Source organism: Parasteatoda tepidariorum, chromosome 9, assembly GCF_043381705.1.
Source record: "Parasteatoda tepidariorum isolate YZ-2023 chromosome 9, CAS_Ptep_4.0, whole genome shotgun sequence".
Classification (NCBI taxonomy): domain Eukaryota; kingdom Metazoa; phylum Arthropoda; class Arachnida; order Araneae; family Theridiidae; genus Parasteatoda; species Parasteatoda tepidariorum.
In genome coordinates this window covers 75,670,679-75,698,630 of record NC_092212.1, presented here as the reverse complement: position 1 = coordinate 75,698,630, position 27,952 = coordinate 75,670,679, and the positions used below count along the sequence as shown (strand labels likewise).

Sequence of the window (27,952 nt, the reverse complement as noted above, 5' to 3'; positions counted from 1 at the left end):
GTTCAAGTTTCTGAAAAACGTATTTGAGCTGTTTAACACTAACTGAAAAGAAGTGAATACACGTCACATTTCATTGATGGGTTGGATTGTTGATGTTTCTGTTCTGTTTGGTCTGACGTGTCGCCATAAGTAAAATGTTAACAAAATTCGAAACTAAATCTGCTCGAGTTAAAGGGCTAAGTTTTCACCCTAAGAGACCATGGATTTTAACCAGTTTACACAATGGAATCATTCAACTATGGGATTATCGTATGTGCACTTTGTTGGACAAATTTGATGAACATGATGGGCCGGTTAGAGGGATTTGTTTCCACAACCAGCAGCCCCTCTTCGTTTCTGGTGGAGATGACTACAAAATAAAAGTAGCAATGATTTAAATACTATAATATTTTTTCAGGTACTACTCCGTTTCAGGGCACCGTAATAGTCGCTCAAAAGTATTGTTTCTAGTACTTAATTGACTGTGGTAATAGGTGTTATTGTAATAATTACACTGGTATATGTATTGTAATAGATTTTTTTACGTCTCTATCCTTGAAACGAAGTAGTACCATATTTTGTAGGGTCCTATTTTATTCAATTTGCAACTAACTACATCTTATTAGTAGCAGGGCTTTATTTTGCCTATTTGTCATGAATACCAAATCTAACAAAGAATGTTAAGGAATTTTCTTTTTAGTTGAGATTTTGACTTTAAAGGTAAATGGGGATTTTTTTAAAAAAAATGTATAGCTCTATGATATAGGTTTGTGGTGTAACTATCACTATAAATATAAAATACCAATTTACTAGTATATAAGGTAACATTAACTTGATGCAATCACGAGGTACCTTTTAATAGGTGAAGGTTGACATAGACCATAAATAATTCCCCTCATTGGTGACCTCTGGATGTGATATGAACTTGCCAACATTGATGGATGGTTCATGTTAAACAGTTGATTTGCTTTAAAATATATTGTTCAAAAGAAAAAAAAATCTGGTCAAGTAAATAAAGTTTAAACAATAAATAAACCAAAAATGAGCAAAATGCTATAAATTAAAAATAAAAAATGAAGAAAATATAATGAGCAAAAATTGATATAAATACGTAAACAGCATGAATCAACTAGTGGAATCTGCTCATCGAATTCTATCACAGATAAAATTCTGGAAGGGGAGTAATGTGGCGTAACTACCACTATAAATATTAAATACCGATTCACTAGTATATAAGACATGTTAACTTGATTTTATCACGAGGTACCTTTTGATAGATGAAGGTTGACATATAGTCAATTATCAAAACCCCGCAGGTTTCATATTTCAATCTCTTTAATATATATAATATATTAAAGAGATTGAATATGAATAAATATATTTTATGCCTTATATTATTAAATAGAAACTTTCAATGCTTGAACTATGTTTCCTACTTTATTTTTAAATTAGCGACATTTTTGCTAGCACTTCGCAAAATTCTTTTATTTATTACTTAACTTTTAAATTAATCCTGCCAGCTCTAATATATTTGGTCCTTTTTCTCCAATTAAAAATGTAGCAGATATTTTACATAATACAGTACATAATAATAATTATTGAAGACATAATAATTATTATTGTGTTTGAATCATCAATGTTTACAATAGTATTCTTGAAAAATTGTTATTTTTGTTAAGAAATTGTGAATTCTAACTTTATCTGGTCTTGAAGAAAACTACTTTTTTACTCAGCAACCTTCCCACTTTAGGAATCATAAACTTTACCACATCATAAAACCATCATTTACACCCATAAGCAATAAAAAAAACCTATAAGCCATTATTTTTTCCCATAAGCAATCATAAAAAAAACCCGTAAGTAATCATAAATCTGACCACATCATAAATCATCATTTACCCCCATAAGCAATCATAAAAAAGTTTCTTAAAGTTACTTAATCTCTATATGAATTATGAATCTTATTCTATTTCATAAGTAGGGGAGATTTCCGTATCGTGATCTGTGGCAGAATAATTGCCTAGTCTTGAAAACTTCTGGGCAATGGCCCGCGAGAAACAAACAAACAAAAACAAAAAAACACCACAGAGCGGGACGACAAACTTGAAAGGTATAACTCGTAGCCACACCCCGGGCAAGCATCTACATGTTTTTTTTTTTTTTTAAATTTGCAAGTTTAAAATCTTTTTGGCACCTTGGCGATTGTAGTTGGCGGGGGAGATCACGATACGGAAATATCCGCCATAAGTGGGCATATTTCACTTAGTAAAGATAATGTTTATTTGTATAGTGGAGTGCAATATCCAAAATTCCTTTGCAGATCATACCATGTTTCTGTAACTATTGTATAAGTATTTATATTAAGAAATAAGGACAAATGAACGTGTAAAATTGATTCATATCCATGATTTAAAGCATTTATAGAAGAAGCATTTATGAAATGCAATTCTATAAACCTTAATTCTCCATAAACCGTACTAACTTTACTATCTTTAAAGCAAATAAAAAATTGATAAATTTGTTGGATTTTATTTCTAATGCACCTGACATTTTAGATGTTTTTTTTTCTGTAAATAATAAGTACCATATTTTTTGTGTTTTAAGGCATTTTTATGAGTTCAAATTTTAGATGAAATAGCATATAAATTACAAGTATAACTATAACTAAAATATGCTATTATTAATTATTTAGATTTATAAAAGCCATATGGCCTTGTTATTGGCATCAAGATATTTAAATTATTACAAAAAATAAATCAAGTTGTTAAAATTTTTTTAAATGTACAAAGATTAAAAAAGCAATTTTGTTAATATTTATTTAATTTTTAATTTAAAATTTGAAAATTACTTTAATTACAAAATTACAATCAAAAGAGAAATTTTTAAAAAGTATTCAGCCTAAAATTTGGCTGAATATTCGGTATTCGGCCCCATCACTGTTCGGTACATCACTAGTGAATACCTTATCCTTTAAATATGAATAACTATGCTTTTAATACTGGTAAATTATGTTTTTGCTGAAGGATAAATAATGCAATATTAAATATAATAAACTTTTTTAAATAAACTTTTAATAAACGTTTATAATTATAAACTTTTAAATAATAAACTTTTTTAAATTTATGTAAAAAAAATTGTTTATTTGTTTATTAAAAATAAATGATATTTACCACATTTATTGCTATTGAATTTTATAGTTTTTATTTTTATTATTATGCATTTATATTTTAAAACTAATAATTTTTAGGTGTGGAATTATAAACAAAGAAGATGCATTTTTACTTTGATGGGTCATCTCGATTACATTCGCACAACCTATTTTCATCATGAGTATCCCTGGATTTTAAGTGCGTCAGATGATCAAACCATTAGAGTGTGGAATTGGCAGTCACGTACATGTATTTGTGTTCTTACTGGCCACAATCATTATGTTATGTCTGCACAATTTCACCCAACAGAAGATTTGGTTGTATCGGCATCTTTGGATCAAACTGTGCGAGTTTGGGATATATCTGGTTTAAGAAAGAAGAATGTTGCCCCAGGACCTGGGGGGCTGGAAGAGCATCTCAAAAATCCCTCACATACTGATTTGTTTGGAACGTCCGATGCTGTTGTGAAGCATGTTTTGGAAGGTAATGTGTCAATATCTATGTGTAATATTATTTTTGATGGTGAATTTATGTAAATTGTAATTTGATGTCATTTACGTATGTTATATATCTGCTTTAAATTGCATTTTTTCTAGCAAAATTTTTATTTTTAATTAGGTATACATTGGAAGGTCATTTATCAGAAGTTATTTTGGGAGAAAAATAATTCAAAATAACAGTGATTTCAAAGTAACAGTTGGCCTTCTAAAATTAATTGTCCAGATACGTTAAATCCCAACAGACAAAATAAAAGTGATGAAATAATGCACAACAATCCCTAAGTAGCTGAAGTTCCACTGAAACTAATTTACAAGAAGCATTAAGTCCTGATGAAATAAAATGCACTGCGGCCGCAAAATAACGTAAGTCCGCCTGAAAATAATCTTCGAGGAACAAAAAATTCCTTGGGTAAAAAAGGATGCATAAAGAAACTATGCATTGCATTCTACATTTCGACGCTGCTCCTTTCACAAAACTGTGACTTCTGATTCAATTCACTCATTGCCATTCAACATACTGAAATGAACATTGTTTTCGTAGCAAGACGAACATCAATGTCTTTAGACGTCAATACCTTCTAAGCTTTAGGAAATAAAAATTGCCTTTGTCAGCGTGGTAAGTGCGTTAGAGTAAGCCAAGATCCTAGCATGTCAAATCGTTAAACTGCGAGCCTCTTCTTATATCAGATTTCTGATGCTCGCAAGAAACAAAAGTCACTATACAGGCATAGCGATGTATACATTGAATCGATAATTCTTGATGTATCGATTTATCGCCCAGTACTAGTAAGAGTTATTGAAAAGGCAGAGCAGTTAAAAAAAATTGAGGAGAATAAACTAGAACATTAATGAACTTGAATATCAAAAGTGTTTGAAAAAGAGAAAAACACCAGCATCGAAGTTTTATTTCTCTTTAAATTATAGATATTTTTATTAAAAAATTTACTCAATTCTTTTCCTTATTTTAAATTTTCTTAAAATTAAATCCTATTAATTTACTTTTGGAATTAGAGGCTCGGTTTTTATTGTTATTTTTATTTGATTATCTGTACTGCTAATGCTTTACAACATGAGGGGATAAAAAGGAAAAAAAAAAGAATTCTTAATTAGTGGCAGAAAAAATTCAAATTAACATCTATCTTATAACTTTTATTTTTTTTTAAAATCCTATTTTATCATTCAACCTATAAGAAAACATTGTAAAAAATTGACATTAATTATCATCTGTATTTTATATGAGTTTTGATTTAGATGAATCAGATTTAATAAAAAAATACAGTTAGTTCATTATAGCAAATATTTTGTATTAAAATGAGAAATTTGTTTTCAAAACGTTTTTATTCAACACAATCTTTTTTTATAACAAGAAAGAACAATTTCCCTTTCTCTGATAAAAGATTGTAGAGCAAGCTGCATAAACTCCCAAGTCAGGTAGCTTGCCCATTGTTAATTATTTGATTGGGAGTTTTACAAGTAATTAGCCAATAGCCTTTTAGTGTAGTTCTAGTATGATATTAACAATTAAGTCGTTTATAGAATTACCCTGTTATAATATTTTTTGGGTTGGAAATAAATTGATCTATTTTTTTTTTTAAAGTTATTATTTTTTTCCTTAATGTAGGTCATGATCGAGGTGTTAATTGGGCAGCTTTTCACAGTACCATGCCTTTGATTGTATCGGGAGCAGATGACCGCCAAGTGAAACTATGGAGAATGAATGATTCAAAAGCTTGGGAAGTCGATACATGCCGAGGACATTACAATAATGTTTCTTGTGTTTTATTTCACCCTAGGTATTACTGCTATTAATATTTCTATTTTATATTGATAAGCTTTCTTTTTAAGAAAATTTGCATTTTCTTAACAGGATTGAAATTATGATGAGGAAAAAATTCTACATAATTTGATAGTTTAAGTATAATTTATATTTATTTCTTATTTATATTTCTTTCTTTCCATGAACGCTCATTCTGAGAAAATTTAATTTCCTGATTCAAAAATTCTCAGTAGCAAGCATCCAATTGAAATCTTAAAAATATAGACATTTGTCGTAAATATTAATTTATATCCCCTGAAAATTTCAGGGCAAAATTTTTGATTTTTTTACAAAAAATTAAATTTGAAAGTCTGATTAAACAAGATCTCCTCAAAATCTCTTCCCCATCAATACTTCTTCATTACTATTTCTTATTCACTATGTTTTTCTTAGTTCTTCTTGTATACAGGAAAAAGTTTTTCTTTAGCATTGTCTATTTTCCCTGTGTAATAACTCTTGGAGAGAACTGATTTTCCACATTATTCATTTGTAGTCCTCAAAATGCAAGTCTAATTGTTATTTTTGTGAAAATGGACTAACTCCTGTTCTTCATTTATTAAACTAATGTTAAATTATATTAACTGAATTTATTAAGTTTATTTGCTATATGCATAGTTTTTGTCCTTCAATATATTGAGTTAACAGAAAATTGTTTTATTAATTTATCTACCACAGCTTTTATAATTTGTGACATTACCTCATTTTAAGCTGAAAAAAATACTAAGTATGTTTTCATTTCACGGTTTTTAAAATTTTTTTTTTTTTTTAAAGAAACTTGTTAACTGTTTAAGATGGTTGTCATATTATATAGTTGAAAGAAATAAATTTTTACAGTAAAGTTCTGCATTTATCCATTTTACATAACTTGCTAACTACAGTTGTAAAGAAAATTATTATCAAAACTTTCATTTTTTACGCATTTAAGAGCTGACTAGTATGATTAAAAAATTAGCATGCATTAAGTAATAAGTATAATTAAGACAACACTGAACTTTAAAATTATATTGCTTAATTTAAATTAGGGGTGCACAACCTTTTTCAGTGAAGGGCCACATGCACAGCAGATTGACCAATGAAGGGCCGCATGCCAAAGTGTTTAGACCGACATATTGAAAGCAATTGTTGGTGGTGATTGTTATATAAACATCATTGTTTATATAACACTAAATTCTTTTTGTCGGTTAACCTTGTAATCTCTTTGCAGAAAATACAATACTTTAAAACGTTTAAAATTAGAAAATGCAAAACTGATTACTTAAGAAGGAAAACAGAATTCGAAAATCAGAATCAATTTATCGGAAAANCATGACAGATTTTGGATAATGACTGCCCACCCCAGTCTCAACTTATTTGCTGCTGGTCACGATGGCGGAATGATAATCTTCAAGCTGGAACGAGAACGGCCATCATTTGCTGTTCACAACAACTTGCTCTACTACGTAAAAGATCGCTATTTGAGGCGTTTGGATTTCGGCCTCTCCAAAGACGTCTGTCTTCTTCAACTCAGAGGTGGAAATCGAAGCCCAGTCTTTAGGTAATAAAAATTTAAGTTAGAATCGTTTAAAGAAACTATTTTAACATGATTTGAAGCTAAGATTACTTAATTCTAAAACGTATAAGTTTTTCTCAAAAATCAATGTGTTTTTTGTTCACAAGTGTTTAGTAAAGGAAAAATTTCATATCTAATTGTAAAGAGCATGTTTAATTTTATATAAAGTATCGAACTTAAAACATATAATTAACATTAAATTAACATATAATTATTATTAAAACATTAAATTTAAATATTGAACTGATCCAAGCATTCCAATTAAATTACAAATGATTTGATTTTATTATTCGCTATATATTCACCCCGCATTTTCAATTGTAATGATTTGGCTAGGACTTTGTGTTTAATTTGAAGTAAAGTACTTTAAAGATTACTTTAAATTGTTTGACTTCATTGCTGTTAAAAAGTTTATCCCAGGAATTCTTACATCAAAATATAATTTGCATTAAATTCAGTGGTCAAATAATAGATGAAATAACTAACAATTAGTAATTGGCAGTATTGATATTTTTCAATCAACATCCATTCAAAATAACTTTTTTTGTATGCAGCAAAGTTATTTTTCTTTATAGTATTTAAAATTTAGATAAATTTCAGATTCCAGATTGGAAATTTGTTATCATTCATCAAACAATAGAGTGCAAAAAGAAAAACCGAATAAATAAAAAATGCAAAAATAAAGGTACCCTTTAAGGCAGGGCTCGAAAAGCCGCCCGTCCTCGGCTGTCAAAAATTCCCCGCGGTCAACAAATTTCTCTAATCCGACGTCCGCGCGGACGGCCATTTTCCCGTTAATGTTCGTGATACATTTTCAATTTTTGTTATCTTACAAGAGTCTAGCGCCTTATTTCTAAATTGACCCTGAAATTGAATTGATGTTTTCTCCGTCTGGGAGAACTGCAGCTGTTGAACTTAGCAATGAACTTCAGCAATGAACTTACAAAAAAATGCATTACGTACTGGTCTTAAACAAGAAGCGGTAAACGCAATTATGAACATCTACCTAAATGGAAAACCCCTTTCAGATTTCTATGCAGAAGCCTCTGCAAATCATTGGCTTGATTGTGGAACTGGCAAACGTCATATTTGACTCATTTAAAAAAACGCAGTACCCTCGGATAAATTGCCATTCCAGATAACTTGACCTTTGTCTTTTAAATTATTTCATAAAAGAAATAAATTTTTTCATAAAAGAAATACTACGTTTCTAAAAGCCTCGTGTTTCTTTTATTACTGTATAATGTAATCTTAGTAACTACTAATTCATTGTGTAATTTATATAAATGTTTGTAATAAATGAGAGAAAATTATATTTTTATTTATTTAGAAGCTACGGGTTAGTTTCAAAGGAGGACGGGTACATTGTTGGACAAGCCGTCCTTGGGGACGGGTAAAATTTCTGAGCTTTTTCGAGCCCTGCTTTAAGGCAGCCAGTAAAGAAAAAACGCAGCTGCTAGTTAGAAAAGATCTTTTTTACAAAATATCTAGTTTTGTTCTTAAGTACTATTAAGAAATGTTCAGGATAATATATCAAGAGTTGTAAAGCAAACATGCATAAGTATGCTCTTTCATTCGTTTTTTAGTAATTTAAAAATTGTTTTAATTCATGGAATAGGGAAAAAATGTAATATTTCTATTGATTAGTTGTTTAATTTCTATTGCTTACATGACAAGATTGGTTTCATTTTATAAAAACATACAGGATATCTGCGCACCTGGAAGGTAATGGATTTCGGTATTGAACAAAATTTTCCATGAAATGTCATGATTTTAAAGAAGATTTTTTTAAAAAAAAAGTCACATGGAAAGTCATGGATTTAGGTTGCCTAAAGATCTAATTTTTAAAATGGAATTTACCCCCCCCCCCAATTTTGCAGTGTTCCGAATATCTAAATTTGTAACAGTCTCCACTCATAGTCATATTTTTTTAAAATATAAAATGTTTTTTCCTGTCCTTTAAAAATTATGGCGTTCTTTCAAAAAATGAAAGAACGAACATCATTTCTGGAGTGAATTATCTTCTAAACTTCTATGATTTCAGAATTTTTTTATCAATTGAGCAAACATGCATAAGTATGCTCTTTCATTCGTTTTTTAGTAATTTAAAAATTGTTTTAATTCATNTAAGAAGAAATAAAACAGGTTTAAATAACTACATATATCTGACTGTATATTTACTTATATGCTTTTGTATTTTTTTAGATGTTTTATTGCTTCAACTCTTTCTTCAATCTTTTTTTTTTTTTTTTAAGTTTAAAATTCAATATGAAGATGAAAAGTATAACAATTTTGGTTATACCTATCATTTCAGTACCTATCATTATAATGCTTTTTTAAATTTGTTGTGTTTTTGTTGGAGAAAATAGTAATTTCGGTAAGTTGAAAAATTCTTGGAATTATTTATGGTAAGTTATGAAAAGTCACGGATTTGAAAATCTAAAATGCAGCAGATACCCTGAACATAATGAATAAAATTTTCTTTTTTATATAAAAAATTTGTGTCATTTTTTATTGCGATGAAAATGAAATCATCAATAAAATGTTTTATTTTATTGATGATTTCATCTCTTTGAGTATAGGTACCATATTATGCATATGTAAGGTTTTAATAATATATTCTAATGTTTTTCTCAAAGCATTTCAAACTGTGTTTGAAATTATGAATAATTTAAATGAACTGACAACTATTTCTCTTCCTTTTCTAGCTTGTCTTATAATCATGTTGAAAATGCTGTTCTTATTTGCACCCGTACCAACAATGTGGATAACAGTACTTATGATTTATACATGATTCCAAAAGAAGTTGATTCACAGCAAACTGAAGCATCAGATTGTAAACGTTCTTCTGGACTTACTGCTGTTTGGATCGCAAGGAACAGATTTGCTGTTTTGGATCGCACTCATACAGTGAGCATCTAATTGCATAATAAGTTTTTGTTGGCTATAAATTGGTATGCTTCATCTTTTCTTTTTTTGAAACAGTNATTTGGCTATGCACCCTGTTTTTGTTGGCTATAAATTTTATGCTTCATCTTTTCTTTTTTTGAAACAGTTAGTTATCAAGAACATGAAGAATGAAGTGACTAAAAAAGTTCAGGCTCCTAATTGTGATGAAATATTTTATGCTGGCACCGGAATGCTACTTCTCAGAGACTCAGATGGCCTCACTCTTTTTGATGTCCAACAAAACAGGTAATTTTTTTTTTTTATCTAGTCACTTTTTTAACGCTAAACATACCATTAAGAACTTTAGCATTGAAAATGCGCTGATCATATTACTGTTTTTGTGCATTTAACTTCATGACTTTTTCTAACAAATATATACAGTTAATAATCTATTATTTTTTATATTTTGTTTGCTTCGAATAATACTTGCCATAAACCTATTTCGACCACATCCGGTCATTTGACCAGGAGAACAATTTATTGCTTTATAAGGTTATCGTATCAGAAATTGCGATGTAATGCGCGTTCAGCGTATTGCATTAAATTAGTTGCACAGTTGCGTGGTTAGTTGCAAAGATTGTTGCGCGGTTAGTTCATACGGAATAACTGTAAATTCAAATTTCTAGAAAGTACCTAAAATTTTAGATTGACATTTTCGTGTAAGAAAAAGTGACAAAAACTAAATGTTTTGGTAAGTAGCTTATATTTTGTTTTGATAGCTTTACTTCATTTTTAACTAACTGTTAGTTTTTACCCAGAAAAATGTCGAAACAATCAAGACAGCACAGGTTCTTAGAAGGAATAATATTAATTATAGGAATAATTATAAGGATTATAATTCTTATATATTATAATTATAAGAGTAATAGAAATAATAATAACTAGAAGAAATATATGTTTGCGGAAAATGCACAATGGAAACACCCTATATAAAAAATGTGAGCAATGAATAAAAAATTCTTATTCTTTGTGTTTGTAATACATAAAAATTGGCAAGATACAATTTTGTTTAATTATAATGAAGTTTTTTTTAGTTTATTTTCTTCCTAACATCCATATTTCATACATTCAATCAAGAAACATTAAGCCTGGTCATTTGACAGGCTTTGGTAGAAATAGGTATAGATTAAGTGTTCGTACGTTTAGTGTTAAGTATTAAAAATTATGTTGTATAATAGTACTATTTAATTCCATATTGAATCTATGAAAAGAACCAGTTAAAACAGAGAAATAATTAAGGCTGAAGTCAATTCCAATTGCCAAAAATTCGAATTATCTAAAAACTAATACAGAGTGCATAGCTTTTTAAAAAGTGCTTAAAGACGCTTATTTTTGATTTACGTTTTTTAAAAGCCCTTAAAGGTGCTTTTTTCATCCTCGATCAAATATGAATAGTATGTAAATTGATAGAGGGTTTTTGCGCAAAAAATTTTCAGGTTTTTTTACTTTGTGTCACAATTGTCCCTGCTTAATGTTTAGTTTGCTTAATTTGAAAACCTTACCAGTTACTTCATCGATTCTACTCTGAATATTAAATTGGTTATGAATATCTAAATTTATTTTCTCTTTCTCTCTCTTAGATTGCTTGCTCAATATAAAATTTTTTTTCACTTCTTACAAAATTCTACTTTAAATGTTACATTTGAATATGAATGTTTCATTTATTCTATTCTTTCACATGAATGTTATATGAAAATGTTAAGTCTAAAATTAATGTTAAGTTCTCTGAATTTGAAAACTTTTACTCTATTGATTCTGCTCTGAATGTTAATCTTTATCAGGAGTATTTAATTTCTTTCTCATAGATTGTTTGAAAATGCTAAGTCTAAATTTAGTGTTAAGTTTTCTGAATTTGAAAACTTTACTGATAACTTCTCTATTGATTCTGCTCTGAATTTTAAACTTGATAATGAGTATTTAATTTCTTTCCCATAGATTATATGAACATTTTAAGTCTAAAATTAATGTTAAAAAACTAAACTTAGTGGCGGGACAGCCCATTGAGGGCCAAGACCTACTGTGCCCATCTCAGTTTTCTTCACTTTGGGCTCTGGGGTGCAGGAGCAGATGTTCTGGTCAGGTGGTCAGCCGAACGCGGAACCCCCAGTGTTTAGTTCCCAAGCATGCTTGGTACTCATTTATCGACCCACTGAAGGGATGAAAGACTGAGTCTACCTTGCCCGGCCCGAGGATCGAAATCAGGACCTGTGGCACGGGGAGCGCGGAGCGTTACCACTCAGCCACTGGGCGTCAAATTTAATGTTAAGTTTTCTGAATTTGAAAAGTTTACTGATTACTTCTCTGTTGATTCTGCTCTGAATATTAATTTTGATTATGAGTATTTAATTTCTTTCTCATAGATTATATGAAAATGTTAAGTTTAAAATTAATATTAAGTTTTCTTAATTTGAAATTTTTACTGAATTTGAAAAGTTTACTGATTACTTTTCTATTGATTCTGTTCTGAATTTTAAACTTGATTATGAGTATTTAATTTCTTTCCCATAGATTATATGAAAATGTTAAGTTTAAAATTAATGTTAAGTTTTCTTAATTTGAAAACTTTATTGAATTTGAAAACTTTACTGATTACTTCTCTATTGATTCTGTTCTGAATGTTGATTTTGATTATGAGTATTTAATTTCTTTCCCATAGATTATATGAAAATGTTAAGTTTAAAATTAATATTAAGTTTTCTTAATTAGAAAACTTTACTGAATTTGAAAACTTTACTGATTACTTCTCTATTGATTCTGCTCTGAATTTTAAACTTGATTATGAGTATTTAATTTCTTCCTCATAGATTGCTTGCCAACGTAAAGTCTGCTCGAGTGAAATATGTGCACTGGAGCAGTGATATGAGCCATGTTGCTTTCTTCAGCAAGCATACCCTTACCATGTGCAACCGTCGTCTCGATGTTTTGTGTACCATTCAGGAGAACTGCAGATTAAAAAGTGGTTCATGGGATGATAACAATGTTTTTATTTACACAACATCCAATCACATTAAATATGCACTAACAAATGGGTAAGTTACATTTTGTTAAAATTTTTTTAAAATTCAAGTGATTTTATATTTATAATGTTTTCTCTTTCGTTTTCAGTGACCACGGCATCATTCGAACGTTGGATGTACCAATCTACATAACTAAAGTGAAAGATTCTAATGTGTATTGTTTGGATAGAGAATGCAGACCCAGAGTTTTGACTATTGATCCCACAGAATACAAATTCAAACTTGCACTTGTGAATCGAAAATATGAAGAGGCAAGCCTCCTTTTATTTTTATTTAATTGATTTATTAAAGTTTTGAATCTTTTATTACTTAGTTCAAATAATTTCATTTGATACTGTTTCTTTTTACCCTGTTTATATCAACTTGCCTTCGTGAATGTCTGTTCGGGTGGAATTTTGTAATCTATTTTAAACTTACTTCCCGACTAGCTACAGGCTTCAAATTTTGTACATAGTTCAGAATCGGATGACAACGCACGAAAATGAAGAAGACATACAAAGTAAAATAAAATTGAAATTAAAGAAAAATTAATATTTTCGCGATTGTCTTTTGTTGAAGATTCGATTATTTCTAATTAGTGTCACATGTCAGTTGAAAAGTTTTGTGCACAGTGAGTGAAAAAGTGAATACGGGAAAAAAATTAAAATAAAAAGTAATATTTTTATAAACCACGTTTTTGTAGTGGAGAATTTTAATTAAAAAACAAAAATTTGAAAAACAGAAAACGTTGTGACAATGAAATACATAACAGTACATATACACATACATATACATATTTTCTTACTCATACACATGCACAGCCACATATACATACACATGCATATGCACAAACATATTCCACGCACACATTCAGATACAATTACAGATATACATATACATATTCTCATGAGCACACGTACTGTTACTGTTATGTATTTCATGCGCCCCACGTTTTTCGTTTTTCAAATTTTTGTTTTTTAATTATTATTCTCCACTACAAAAACGTGGTTTTTAAAAATATTACTTTTTATTTTGATTTTTTCTTAAACCAATGCTTTTAGATCAAAAATTGAATAAAACCAAGCCTTTTTTTAAACTTTTTATTGAGTTGATTTAATAAAAATTTTGAATCTCTTATTATTTTGAAATAATTTCAGTTGATACTGTTTCTATTAAACCAATGCTTTTAAATCAAAAATTAAATTGAGGAAATCTACTTTTTACTTTTATTGAATTGATTTATTTAAGTTTTGAATCTTTTATTTAGTTCAAATAATTTCAGTTGATACTGTTTCTATTAAACCAATGCTTTTAGATCAAAAATTAAATGAAGGCAATCTACTTTTTATTTTTATTGAATTGATTTAATAAAAGTTTTGAATCCTTTATTATTTAACTCAAATAATTTCATTTGATACTGTTTCTATTAAACCAATGCTTTTAGATCAAAAATTGAATTGAGACAAACCTCTTTTTACTTTTATTTGATTGATTTATTAAAGTTTTGAATCTTTTATTATTTAGTTTAAATAATTTAATTTAATACTGTTTCTTTTAAACCAATGCTTTTAGATCAAAAATTGAACTAAACCAAGCCTTCTTTTAACTAAACTAAACTCAGCGGCGCGACAGCCCATAGAGGGCCAAGGCCTACTGTGCCCATCTCAGTTTTCTTGACCTTGGGCTCTGGGATGCAGAAGCAGATGTTCCGGTTAGGTGGTCAGCCGAACGCGGAACCCCCAGTGTTTAGTTCCCAAGCATGCTTGGTACTCATTCATCGACCCACTGAAGGGATGAAAGGCTGAGTCAACCTTGCCCGGCCCGAGGATCGAACCAGGGACCTGTGGCACGACAGCGCTACCGCTCAGCCACCGGGCGTCAAGCCTTCTTTTACTTTTATTTAATTGATTTATTACAGTTTTGAATCTTTTATTTAGTTCAAATAATTTCATTTAATACTGTTTCTTTTCAACCAATGCTTTTAAATCAAAAATTCAATTAAGACAAACCTCATTTTACTTCTATTTAGTTGATTTATTAAAATTTTGAATCTTTTATTATTTAGTTTTAATAATTTAATTTAATACTGTTTTTTTTTTAAACCTATGCTATTATACTGAAAATTGAATTGAGGCAAACTTCATTTTACTTTTATATAATGGATTTATGAAAGTTTTGGATTGATATCTTTTATTATTGAGTTTAATTAATTTAATTTAATACTATTTCTTTTAAACTTATACTTTTAAATCGAGAATTCAATTAAGACAAACCCCTTTTTACTTTTATTTAAGTGATTTATTAAAGTTTTTATTTTTTAAGTTTAACTATTATTATAGTAACTTTTGATTAGATTACTCTTTGCCCAAAAATGTAAATTTTTACCAAAACCAGGACTGAACTATTAAATGGTTATTAAACATTGAAATTTTTTAAAATTATTAAATCTTTACTAGGATGAGATATCAATCCATAGGCATATTTAAGTGTATTGTAATATAGTTATGCAATCTATAGTTTACCTACTTTCTTCATTAACTCTCTTGGAGAATGGAATTGACATCAAGTGATTACATTAAATTATGCATAAACTTAAGCAAATTAATAGCGAATTTTAATGAAATTAAAACATTAGAAACCATATAACGGTTTTCGAATTCTATGCTAATGTGTAGAGGGTGTCTCTAAAAAAAGATTTTATTTGGTATTCAATTGCAAGATTGTGGTATAAAAATATTTCATATTATATTTTTATTTATTGAAAAAGGATTAAATAATGTTTTAAATGATTGAAATATGTTATGCATATTTCAGCATGACGAGAATATAAACTTCATTTAATACAGTCAGACCTGTTTATCTCGAATCTCATGGGAAAGACGAAAAATTTGAGATGATATAGGTATTCCATTAAAAGTGCTTAAATTGCAATAAGTAGAAAAATACAGGCATTTCTGTAAATTAATTATACCACATATATCTGTTTACATAAACTTTTTTTAACATGCCTTTAACACTGAAAATAGTTTTTTAAAAGATTTTTGAGGTCTAACCTTCTTTGTTTGTTATGTTTGGGGATCTCAAAATTCCAGAAATAGAGGTTTTGAAAGAAAAAATTTCAAAATAGACTTGGAAAATACATTGATTTTAAATAGTAAATGTAAGGTGTTGAGATATAGAGGTTTTTTGAGATATAGAGGTTTTTTGAGATAAAGAGGTTTGAGATAAACAGGTTTAACTGTATTAATCACACTAGCATTCGTTTTACAAAAAATTATTGTTTTGTATTTTAATTTTATTAGAATTTAATAATTTTATTCAGTGTAAAAGTTGAAATGTAATTTTAAAAATTCTTAGGTTTTACATATGGTAAGGAATGCCAAATTAGTTGGACAGTCCATCATTGCATATCTTCAAAAGAAAGGCTATCCAGAAGTTGCCTTGCATTTTGTAAAAGATGAAAAAACTAGATTTGCTCTTGCATTAGAGTGTGGTAATATTATGGTAAGAAGCAATTTTATATTTCGTACACAGCCTTACATACCTTTTTTTTCCCTTTAGGAATTTCATTTTGAATTCATGGTTAAGAGTATGTTAATACTTTGTTTTAACTCTATGTTAATACTATATCATGCCTGCCAAGTCACCTATTTTTTAACAAAGGCTCCTGTATTTTACGACTATCTCCTGCCTACCCTTAAATTCTTAAATTTCTCCGTATTTGTTGAAAAAATTTTTAAAAAACTTTTTAGCAATAAAATATTTGCTAATGGCAAAAATACATCTCTTATTCCCCAACAGAAGGTGCTATTGCTAGTAATGCAGTATGTTGAGTGTTAATAGTTTAAGTAATTTTGAATAATGGTTTAAAAAAATCTTCTTTAGATTAAGATTTATAAGACAAACATATTTTTTACTTCGCTAAATGTAATTGCTTTTATTTCCAATTCTTAATTTCTTTTTTTGACTTACATGATTATGCATGATGTATCAAAAGTTTACTGGTAGCCCAAAAAAGTCGCCTGTAAAATCTCCATTATTTTATTTCTCCAATGTTAACAGGTATGCTTTATTCTCTGGAATGTTATACCATATTAAAATTATATTGCTTGTAAAGATTTTGTGTGTATATGTACCCTTACATGCCCAATGGAGCATTTAAATATTTAATCAGAAATTGCATAAATTACAAATGAATTGTCCCTCAAAATTTGGCCATTAATAACCATATATACTGGATTTTCCAGTTTTGTCAGTTTCTTCTGATCTACTGGTTCAATAAAAAATCTCTTGGTTTTTATACATTTTAAAAAATTCATTAAAATTGAGTAAGTTTCCTAAAGAAAATCCCTATTGAAATAGAATTTTTGCAAAGATTATTCTTCGAATATTTAAATAAGTCAGATATGATCGTGCTCCGGAAAATATCTGGCTATCCGGATTTTTCGCCAACCGCAATCTGGTAGTTTCAAGAAATCATCCATCACATTTATGTATAAAAATTCTTGTATATTTTATTTAGAAATATTAGAACTAAAATTTACACTTGGCATCTCTTTCATTTGTAAATATTTTTTCTAGTAGAATAATAAATGTGATTAGACATAAAAGTAAACTTATACATAATTATTCATCTAAATTATGCTGCATATAATTTATTTAGATTTTCATGTTTTGAAAATATCAATAATTTAAATTTATAAAGAAGTTTTTTTAAATGCGTCATTATTGATATTACTAAGGAAATTTTCAGAATTTTTATGTTGGACTCACAATCACCCCATGATAAGTATTACTACATAATAAAGTGAGTCTCTCTTGTAGAAATCAGTTAAAAACTTTTTTTGTTCAAAGATATTCAGTTTATTTTTTATTCAGAACTCTGTTTTTAAATTAATTAAAAAATCTTTTAACTATCTTTGATGAATTAAATGTCTCTTACTATTCAAAATTATGAGTTAACATAATGACATTAAAGATTATGAGTAAACATGCATTTCAAGTATATTTCATGTCAATCATAACTGGAAAATATTGCAATTTTTCTATTTTGATGGCTATAAAATGTCCCTAAAATTTCCTATGTGTAGAATATTTAGTACATTATGCAAAAATTGTCAGGAAATTTATATTATTTTGTAAAATCTACTGAATTTCTATCATCCGTGTTGACAGCTGTGAAAAGCAAATAAACTGCATTAGAGGGAAAATCAATTATGTTTGCTAAGATTAAATTATATTTGCTATAATTGAATATAATTTAAGAACTTATGAAACAAAGTTTGCTTATTCTTTCTCATTTGACATTTATTTTTATTAATTTTTTTTTTATTTTAGTCTCTGTTTATAAGACAATAGTTAATATAAAACTAGGAATTGCAATTGAGAAATTCAAGAGGAACATCATTTTAAAATAAAATGTTAAAGGGCATGTATTTCGGATAATACGTAATTCTGATTATAACATTTTTTGTTAATAATAATTATATGAACTTATTCCATCAGTGCTTTATTGTTTTCTTGGTAATAATACCTTACACTTTGTTACTAACTAATAATCATTTAATACTTGTTTATACTTTAAATAAAAATATAAATAAGAAGTATTAAGCTTACCTAACACTTTAAATAAAAGATGGGGCTGACTTTATATAATTTTTTTTGATGGATTAATAATAAGAGTTAATTTATAAATTTTCATCGAAAACTCTATTTGACCAAATAAGTTTTGTTTGCCTTGTATTTTCTAGACTAACATGCCTGGCAGGACATCTAAAAATTATGAGATTTTTCGAAGCAGGCATGTTCAGTAAAAGTAACTTAGTATTTTTTCTTTATAGGTTGCTCTTGATGCTGCTAGGATCCTGGATGATAAAGCATGCTGGGATAAGCTTGGTGAAGCTGCTCTACTTCATGGCAACCATCAGGTAATTTAGAATTTTGTTCTAAATTAAGCCTCTTGAATATAATCCATTAATCAGAATTTGTGTTCTTATTCTGGTAATACGAATGTCATTTTTAAAGTAAGAATGGATTTCACATCTTATCCGCACATCCTATCAAGTGGCGTTAGACTTAGAGGTTGGGCAGCTCCAAAGAGCAGGGCACATCAACCTGAGGTCTATTGTACCCAAACTCTAAATCATGATTAACAAGAAAGCCTTGTGGCTGAAGTGAAGTTCAGCAAACGCCTGACCGAACCGTCTTGCAGTTCCTGGGCCTTAATGCAATGTTGCCCTAAATGCTCAAATCTTTGAGCAATGTAGATCTCACACTCACAAAGTATGTGTCGTGAAGTCTCCTCTTCAAGATGGCAACCTCTGCAAAGAGGATTAGATTCAATGCCCATTATGTATAGGTGTCTCCTGAGGGTGCAGTGTCCAGTGAGAGAGCCAATGACCTTCCTCAAACTGTTCCTATTTAGCTTAAGAAGCTCTTTTTGATGTACAGATGTACTAGGACAGTCATGATTCAGCTCTTTAGCTTGTCTCTGACCATCCAAGTTGCACCATTGCTCATGGGCAATTTTGCCATAGAGCTTGAATATAGATGCCTTGATGTGGTGGGTGAAATTCCCAAGGCTGGTTCAGGGTCCCAGAAGATTGCACTAGTGTCGAGTGGCGTTAGTTCAAGTTTGACAACTCTTGGCAAGTCCCACTACTCGGCTGTTAGGTTTTACATTTCTACTGGTTGCATGGTAATACTGTTTCGTTTTTTACCATACCAGTCACCAGAAATCCTGCAGATTTAGAAGTGCATTCAGTTATTCGGTTTTTAAATGCAAAAGTGAGACTTCATTTGTGTTTAATTATATTTGAAAATAAATAGGCAATTTTTAAAAGTTACATAAAATAATTATTGCATATAATTGATTGTTTTATTTTGAATTTTAATTGCTAGAAGAAAATTGAAATACTTTTAAGTTCATTATGTTTAATGATATTGGCAGCATTCATTTCACAACGCTCTAAAAATTTTCTGAAAATTGTTATAACAGTATTCTGATTTCTTTTTTTTTTTTAAAAAAGGAAATATCTAAAAAGCAAAGCAGATACTCACCTATTAATAAAACTATAATTTATAATTTTGTGTTCTGATTTATTTATTAGGTAGTTGAAATGGCATACCAAAGAACTAAAAATTTTGACAAATTATCATTCCTGTATCTAATTACTGGAAACTTGGAAAAATTGAGGAAGATGATGAAGATAGCAGAAATTCGAAAGGATACTAGCGGACAGTTTCAGAATGCTTTATATCTTGGAGATGTTGCTGAGCGAGTTAAGATATTGAAGGTAACTAAACTCATGTTTCTTTTTTTTCGTTTCTGTTTTCTCTGATTCTTGTGGGAATAAATAATTTAGATTTGCTATTGTAATTTTTTTAAAAATTACCTCATCAAAAATATATTAAATTTAATTTGCATGCATGACCATAGTAGGCTGGTGTTTCTGACAATAATAAAACTTTCTGTCATTGTTTATATGATAGCAGTGCTTACGAAACTCTTCCTATTATTTTTGCAGTAACCCTTAGTAAGTTTTTAGCAAATGGTCCGAAAATATAGCATGTTACTTTAACTGTATGAATGTTGCTTTTTTTAATTGTGTGTTTTATGATAAAATTTTTTCATAAAAATTTTAAAATATATCAGACTTACACAGTCTGATATATTTTTAAATTTTTATGATAAAATTTTAAAATGTATTATTTCTTAATTTCTCTAGTTACTAAAAACTACAGTTTACTACAATTTAAAACTTATAATCCAACAAAATTTTCACTGCAATCTGAAATTTAAAGTAAGAATTAACAATATGAAATTTAAATTTTCAAACCTTCGCCAAATTGCGTTAAACAAAACAAGTTACTTTTCTGCAATATTATTATTATTATATTTTGTGTGGTTTGTCAGATTTTCTTCAGTTTTAATATTTGAAACTGCACCGGAATCTGCTAATATCGCGATTCATATTCACATGATTTTAACATTGAACATCAGTTTTCGTATTTACCTGATTTAAATAATTCATTGTGAATCGTATTCAGGTGATCTAAAAATAATGCATCTCGATTCGTAGGATTAAAAAATTCAACCTCGCAATTTGTATTTACAGGTTTTTGAAATTAATATCGCGGTTTGTTTTCATTCGAATCTGAAATCCAATGTCGCTAGTCGTATTCACTGGATATAAAAATAATGTTCGTATTTACTCACTTCAAAAATCCGATATTGTGATTTGTATTATCGCCTTCCTAAATCCAATATCGCGATTCATATTCACACGATTTTAAAACTCAATACTGTGATTTCACATTCTTAAAATCCGATATCATGATTCTTGTAAGAACTAAATTTTTTCTCAAATTAGTTACTATAAAAGTGTGCTTTATTCAAAGGTAATTTAATTATAAATCTTAGTTAAAAAAAATTATTTTAAATACGAATAGTATATAAATTGATATTTTGTTATCGAGTTTTTGCTCATAAAACTTTCAGGGTTTTTCACTTGGTGTCACAATCACCCCTTCAAAATGCTTTTTAAATTTATTTCAGACTTGTGGGCAGACTTCAGTAGCCTATCTGTGTGCTGTCACACATGGCTTAGAAGAAGAAGTGGAATCCTTGAAAGAGAGTATGGAAAAATCTGATATCACCTTACCTCAGCCAGATCCAAATGCAGTTCTTCTTCAACCGCCTTGCCCCATCAACAAATCTGAAGAGAACTGGCCATTACTGAGTGTTTCAAAAGGATTCTTTGATGGTGCTGTTGGAACTCGTAAAACGGCTCTCGCAGCAGAAATGCCTGATGATAACCTAGTTGAAGGTATTCTAAAACTTACTATATCATATATATATATCAATTCTTGGTAACTAACAAATCAAGTGCTCTTCAGTACTGCAATAAGAATGCACTAAGAAACAAAATCCCTCTATTTTCGCTTATACCTCTATTTTTGCTTCTGCTTTCATATTTTGTAATCTGGCAATCTTATTACGAAAATATTTTAAATCATTCTTGAAAATTTTCCTGTTCATGTAAGTTCATTTGAATTCGCTACTCGCTTTATAGATTTCTTTTATATAGATTTCATTATTTTCTGTTTTTGTGTGATATTTATTACTCAATGTGTTCGATTCTATTTGGTTTCAAAATTTTTTTTTTGAGTTCTCCTCACACTATTGTATTGATATATTTTTATTTGGTTATATTGATACAATATTAGAAAGCACTCCTTTTTGTGGATATAATAGTGTGAGCTAATGAAGAGATTATATCCCCCCCTCCCCAAATTTTTATAAAATTNTATATATAAATTAGCATAGCATTAGTTGAAACAGCAATAGCGTCATAGCTGTAAGATTCTTGATGGTTAATATTCATTATTAAAGTTTTAATTTTAAAAAACTAATGTCAAAACATTAATTTCAAAATGTAGTTGATATGCCAAATGCAGAGGGTGGCCACTGAACAGTGAAATTAGGTAGAACAAAAAAAAGTTAGGAAATTTTATCCATGTGGAAAAATCTTTGAAATGTCATGGAATTTGTCTAAATTGCCCGAAAAGTCTGGGAAGATGAATTAATTTGAATTAGTTTTAAAAATCGGATCTCCCCCCCCCTAAAAAAAAACAAAACCATTTAATCTTGCAATGAGCTTTTTAAAACTTTATGAACTTGATGGTGAATGTAAGTGTTTTGTTATGTATTTTATGCATAAGCATAAGGAACAACTGAAAAATTAATAATAATAATAAATATATCTAATTTGTCATTGGTTACAAATTAGACCTGGAAAAATTGGAGAAAACTAAAAAATTTAAGAATTATTTTTTTAAACGGTAATTGCTTACGAACACTCACCAATATAAGTAAAAAAATTGACCAATCAGTTTAATTTTCATACCCATCTTATTGCAATCTCATTGGATTAGAAATTTTACAATTGGTTTTCTAGCATCTAAAGTTTTGATATGTACGATAATTTTCAATTATTAAGTTAACTATATTCTTAATATATATTGTATAGAAATAATTATACATTTAACACAAAAGATCTATTTCTAAAAGTTCAAGGATTCAGTTAGAAAAATCTTTTATTAACACATGTTCAAATTAATTTGAAATTAGCACATTCTAAATAAAGTTTGTTATGAATCATTTTGATTTAATGTATTTTTCATTAATAAAGCAAAAAAAAAATATATGAAATTGTGTGTTCAATGAATGTTAAAAAATGTTTTAATGCCACCAGTTTTAAAAGATATCAAAATTATATCTTTTCATAGTTTATTTAATGTTCCTTTTTTTAAATCTAGTCTATATTTTAGTTTCTATAATTTACTATTACTGTTATTTTTTTAAACTGTGTTTTAAACTGTTATTTTTTTAAACTTTTTTTTAAAACATATTTTTTTAAAAATGTTATTTTTTAAAACTGTTATTTTTTAAAACTGTTATTTTTTAAAACTGTTATTTTTTAAAACTGATATTTTTTAAAACTGATATTTTTTAAAACTGATATTTTTTAAAACTGTTATTTTTTAAAACTGTTATTTTTTAAACTGTTATTTGTTTTCAAAGACATAAATTTTAAATCATTTGTCACTTAATACACATAGAAGCTCTTTTCTATACTTTGTTTTATTAAAGTTAACCAGAAGCTAATACAACAGTGTATGAATTTAAAAATTTTATTCCAAAAGAAGTTGTTTCCTAATATTAAAGTTCATTTATTACTGTTTTAAGCATGTTTATTATTTTAATCTTACCAAATTTGTAGAATTTTTAAAAAAAAAACATATATTTAAATCATAGCCAGCCAATTTCTATATCATTAATTTTTGTTTTTATAGACAGCATGCTGAGAGGTAAGACTTTATGTGCATAAATATTGCTTCTGCTAAATTTTAAAAAGAAAAAAAGATATTTGTTCGCTTAGCTTATGCATGCCTTTTGTGTAAAGCATCAATTTGTTCCTGTTTAGTGATAATTACTCAACTAGGTGTAGCTTTTCATTCTGAGTTAAGTCTAATTATTCATAATGCTAACTGTTTAAAATTTTTTTGGGTGTTTATCTTAAAAAAAAAATTTGTTTCACAAACCAAAGATGCTAGTGCCCTTTTATTTCTTTATTCAATTTTGTTACCTTGTTTTTTTTCCTTTTATGTTTCTACCGGATATAATTTTTAGCGATTTTTGGTTTTGTTATAGTGAGTATGCATCATAAGTTTTTATTTGGCATAGTATAATAACATTTTACTTTTGTGTATTTAATTTCAATGAACTATGAATATTGCCTTGGATTGAAAGAAATAAATACAAATGCAAGATTGCCGATAGTAATTGTTATTGATTGTTGTAGAAAAATATAATTTGTTGCAATTTACATCATAGTTTTAAATTTGCAAAGTCTGGTTTTCTAATATTTAATGACTTAAAATTTTATTACTTTATGTATTATTTTTTTAAAATTTTTATGAAAAAAGTGAATAAATGTAATCAAATAAAAGTGCAGCAATTTTTTTTAAGTTTTAACATTCAAGAATTTATAATAAATGTTTGTGTTTTAACCAGTTATACTTCTTGATTTAGTTTTATAAGTTTTTTTCTTATGGTTAAAATAGAATTCAGTTTAATATTTTGTGAAAATTATGAGAAACTAGTCTAATGATGTAAATATGTGTAATGTGCATATTTATTAATGTATATGTTACGATCAATGTAATTAGTTAATGCGGATAATTGCTAGTTATTATTAGTAATAATCATTGATTATTATTAATAGGTAGTTATTATTAATTATAACCAGTTATTATCAATAATAACCAGATTTATTACTTCAACCATAACACTTATACTCAAGAAAATTGCTGATTATTATTAGTAATAATCGCTGATTATTAGTAGGTAGTTATTACCAGTAATAGCTGTTGGTTGTTATGAATTAAAACCAGTTATTATTAATAACCAGATTTATTCTTTAACCATAAGACATATACTCAAGAAATCAATATTTCTGGGTTATATGATTTAGATTATAAAAGATTTAGTCCTAGATTTTTCGGCTTTTAAATTTTTTATAGAACAGTTGATGCAAACTCAAAATAATTAATCTATATCTATTTCTTTTACAAAAGGAAATTTTAAAAAACAATATTGTTTTTGGAAAAAATGAAGTAAAGAGAATTATAATTACAAAATAAAAATAAATGGTAGTTTTTAAAATTAGCAACAATACACACATCTTCAACTTACAGTTTAAATTACACAAGTTCTTAATTCAAACTTAAGTTAAATAATTTTATAAAAATTTTTTTTAGAACTTAAAAAAAAAAAAAACTGCTTGATAGCCGTATGATTTCATATGATTTATTTAAGTATTTTCGTCATATGATTTATATCATTTTCATGATATTTTTTTTTAAAAAAGGAAAACACTTATATAACAGTTATTGTTAGCCAAGATGGTCATGGAAATTAAGGCTGTAAAATTTTGCAATTAACAGTGTGTTGGTGGCAATGTGGTCTCATGAGTAATGTTAATCCAATACTTACTCTTATAATCCAATTGTTAATTTATTAAAGAAATCACATATAACTGTTTAATAACTGAATTAATTAACAATGTATTTAGCATCATATGATCTCAGCTTCATTAAAAATAGACCAATTGTTACAGAAGTTAATTTTACCAAAATAAATAATTTAAAAATCTAAATCACTTGAACATTAGTTTTCTTTAAGCATGGTGCGTAGCATTTCTTAAAAAGTGCTTAAAGGTGCTTATTTTCGATTTTCGTTTTTTAAAAGCCCTTGAAGGTGATTTTTTTCATTGGGTGATTTAAAAAAAATGTTTGATTTTTGGAAAATCAAGCATTTTCTCTTTTGGTAAATGAGATTTTTTTTCTTTTCCATTTTCATGTAAAAACCAAAGTAAATTTCAACCAAAGTAAACCAAACCAACGATAACCAAAGAAAATTCTTTAACTGAAAAGTCAAATTAAGGTAAATTCTTTAATAATTTGAAATAGTTCATAGCATTAAATAATTTAAAATAATTAATTCTTAAATGAAGTTTCTTTAAACATTATGTTCTCAAAATGAAATTTTTTAAAAATAAGTTTTTAACCCATTTTCAGCCGAAGGTACAAGAGTGCACCCTTTCAATCAATATTTTTTTTTTACCAACACTGTAATGTATATTTTTCACTAACTTTATTTTTCTGCTATTGCCAAGGGTTCTTCAGACACCCAAAAATTAATAGTAATTCAATTGGAGTAAACACTTTCTGTTGAGAAATTTTTAAGCTATTAAAGTTTTTTTAAAATTTAAAATGGTTATGACAAATGAAATGTTTTGAAATGTATAATTATTCCTTTTGAGATTTATCATTGTGTTTTTATGATGGATTAAAGTTGCAAGTCAGTAAATAAAATTATTTAAAAAAAAACAACAAGCGTTTAACTAAATGGTTTGTTCATTGATTTGGTGAATGGGACCTATTCGTCCCATTTTATTTCTTAAATGAAATATAATTTTTTATTCATGAAATTTTTTGAATGAAATGTAAGCATATTTCAAGTAAAATAATACGACATTTTATAAAATTTATTTGCTTGACCTAAAAAGGTTGAACAAGATTTTCAACTTCTAAAAATGCACATAACTGTTTCAGGTTGGGGCGATGATGCTGATCTCATATTGGATGAGGATGGAAATGTTGATTCCATTGTTGAAAGTGACACCAAAGAAGGTGGATGGGACATTGAAGATGAAGATTTAGAGCTTCCTCCTGAATTGGAAACTAGTGCTGGAACAACATCTTCAGGGGAGGAAGGTTACTTTGTTGCTCCCACTCAAGGTGTTGCACCCACCCAAACTTGGGTCAACAACTCCAAACTACCCGTCGACCACATCCTTGCTGGATCCTTTGAAACCGCTTTCCGTCTGCTGCACGACCAAATCGGTGTTGTCAACTTTGAACCTTACAAGCAAGCTTTTATGATCACATATACTGGTAGTCACACTTCCTATCAAGCTACATCTATACTTCCGTCACTCAATAGCTACATGCTTCGCAATTGGAATGAACCTAGCGGAGTGAAGAATGGTGTTCCAGCGGTTGCATTGAAGTTGACAACCCTAATTGATAGGCTCCAATCTTGCTATCAGTTGACAACTTCTGGCAAGTTTCAAGAAGCGATAGAGAGATTTAGAACACTGCTGTTGAGCATCCCACTGCTATTGGTGGAAAGTAAGCAGGAGATATCAGAAGCCCAGCAACTCTTAGAAATATGCCGAGAATACGTCCTCGGTTTGTCGCTCGAACTTGAACGCAAGGGACTGCCGAAAGACACCTTAGATCAACAAAAGCGAACTTGCGAGATGGCTGCTTATTTTACCCACTGTAAGCTAGAAGCTGTGCATCAGATATTGACCCTTCGTACTGCGGTCAATCTGTTTTTCAAGTTGAAAAATTATAAGACAGCTGGATCGTTTGCTCGTAGGCTGTTAGAACTGGGCCCCAGAGCTGAAGTTGCCCAACAAACGCGTAAGATCCTACAAGCTTGTGAGAAGAATCCTGTTGACCAGCACCAACTGTTATACGATGAGCATAACCCCTTCGCAATTTGTGGTCATTCCTACAAGCCTATTTATCGAGGAAAACCTGAAGTTAAGTGTCCATTGTGTCAATCAAGTTATTTCCCTGAATATAAGGGAAGTGTCTGTAAAGTTTGCAGTGTTGCTGAAGTTGGTAAAGACACCATTGGACTCAGAATTAGTCCATTACAATTCCGTTAAAAGTTTTACTAATTTTGCTGTATTAGGATAAAAAAAATAATTTGTGGGACTTGTTAAGAAATGACTGTATGTGTATATATATATTTTCTCTAAATGATCATTGTATTTAAGTGCTGTATTCCAATCATTTGTTATTATCATGTCTTATTTTTTGTGTTTTGACTTAAAAATAAAAACTTTATTCTAGAATTAGTTTTTTTTTCTAAA

The 27,952-nt window shown here is 28.5% G+C and overlaps 1 protein-coding gene across 1 annotated transcript; it reads left to right on the top strand.

Annotated features, from left to right (window-relative positions):
* Positions 1–42: 42 nt before the first annotated feature.
* Positions 43–27,934, top strand: alphaCO (coatomer subunit alpha). Its single transcript, XM_071185862.1, has 14 exons — positions 43–362; positions 3,227–3,611; positions 5,250–5,434; positions 6,716–6,978; positions 9,702–9,903; positions 10,049–10,188; positions 12,747–12,971; positions 13,048–13,210; positions 16,296–16,442; positions 18,779–18,865; positions 20,048–20,233; positions 21,496–21,766; positions 23,796–23,810; positions 26,619–27,934. Exons 1-14 carry the CDS (start codon positions 135–137, stop codon positions 27,743–27,745), a joined length of 3,624 nt encoding a protein of 1,207 aa, XP_071041963.1. The 5' UTR covers positions 43–134; the 3' UTR covers positions 27,746–27,934.
* The last annotated feature ends 18 nt before the right edge of the window (positions 27,935–27,952 follow it).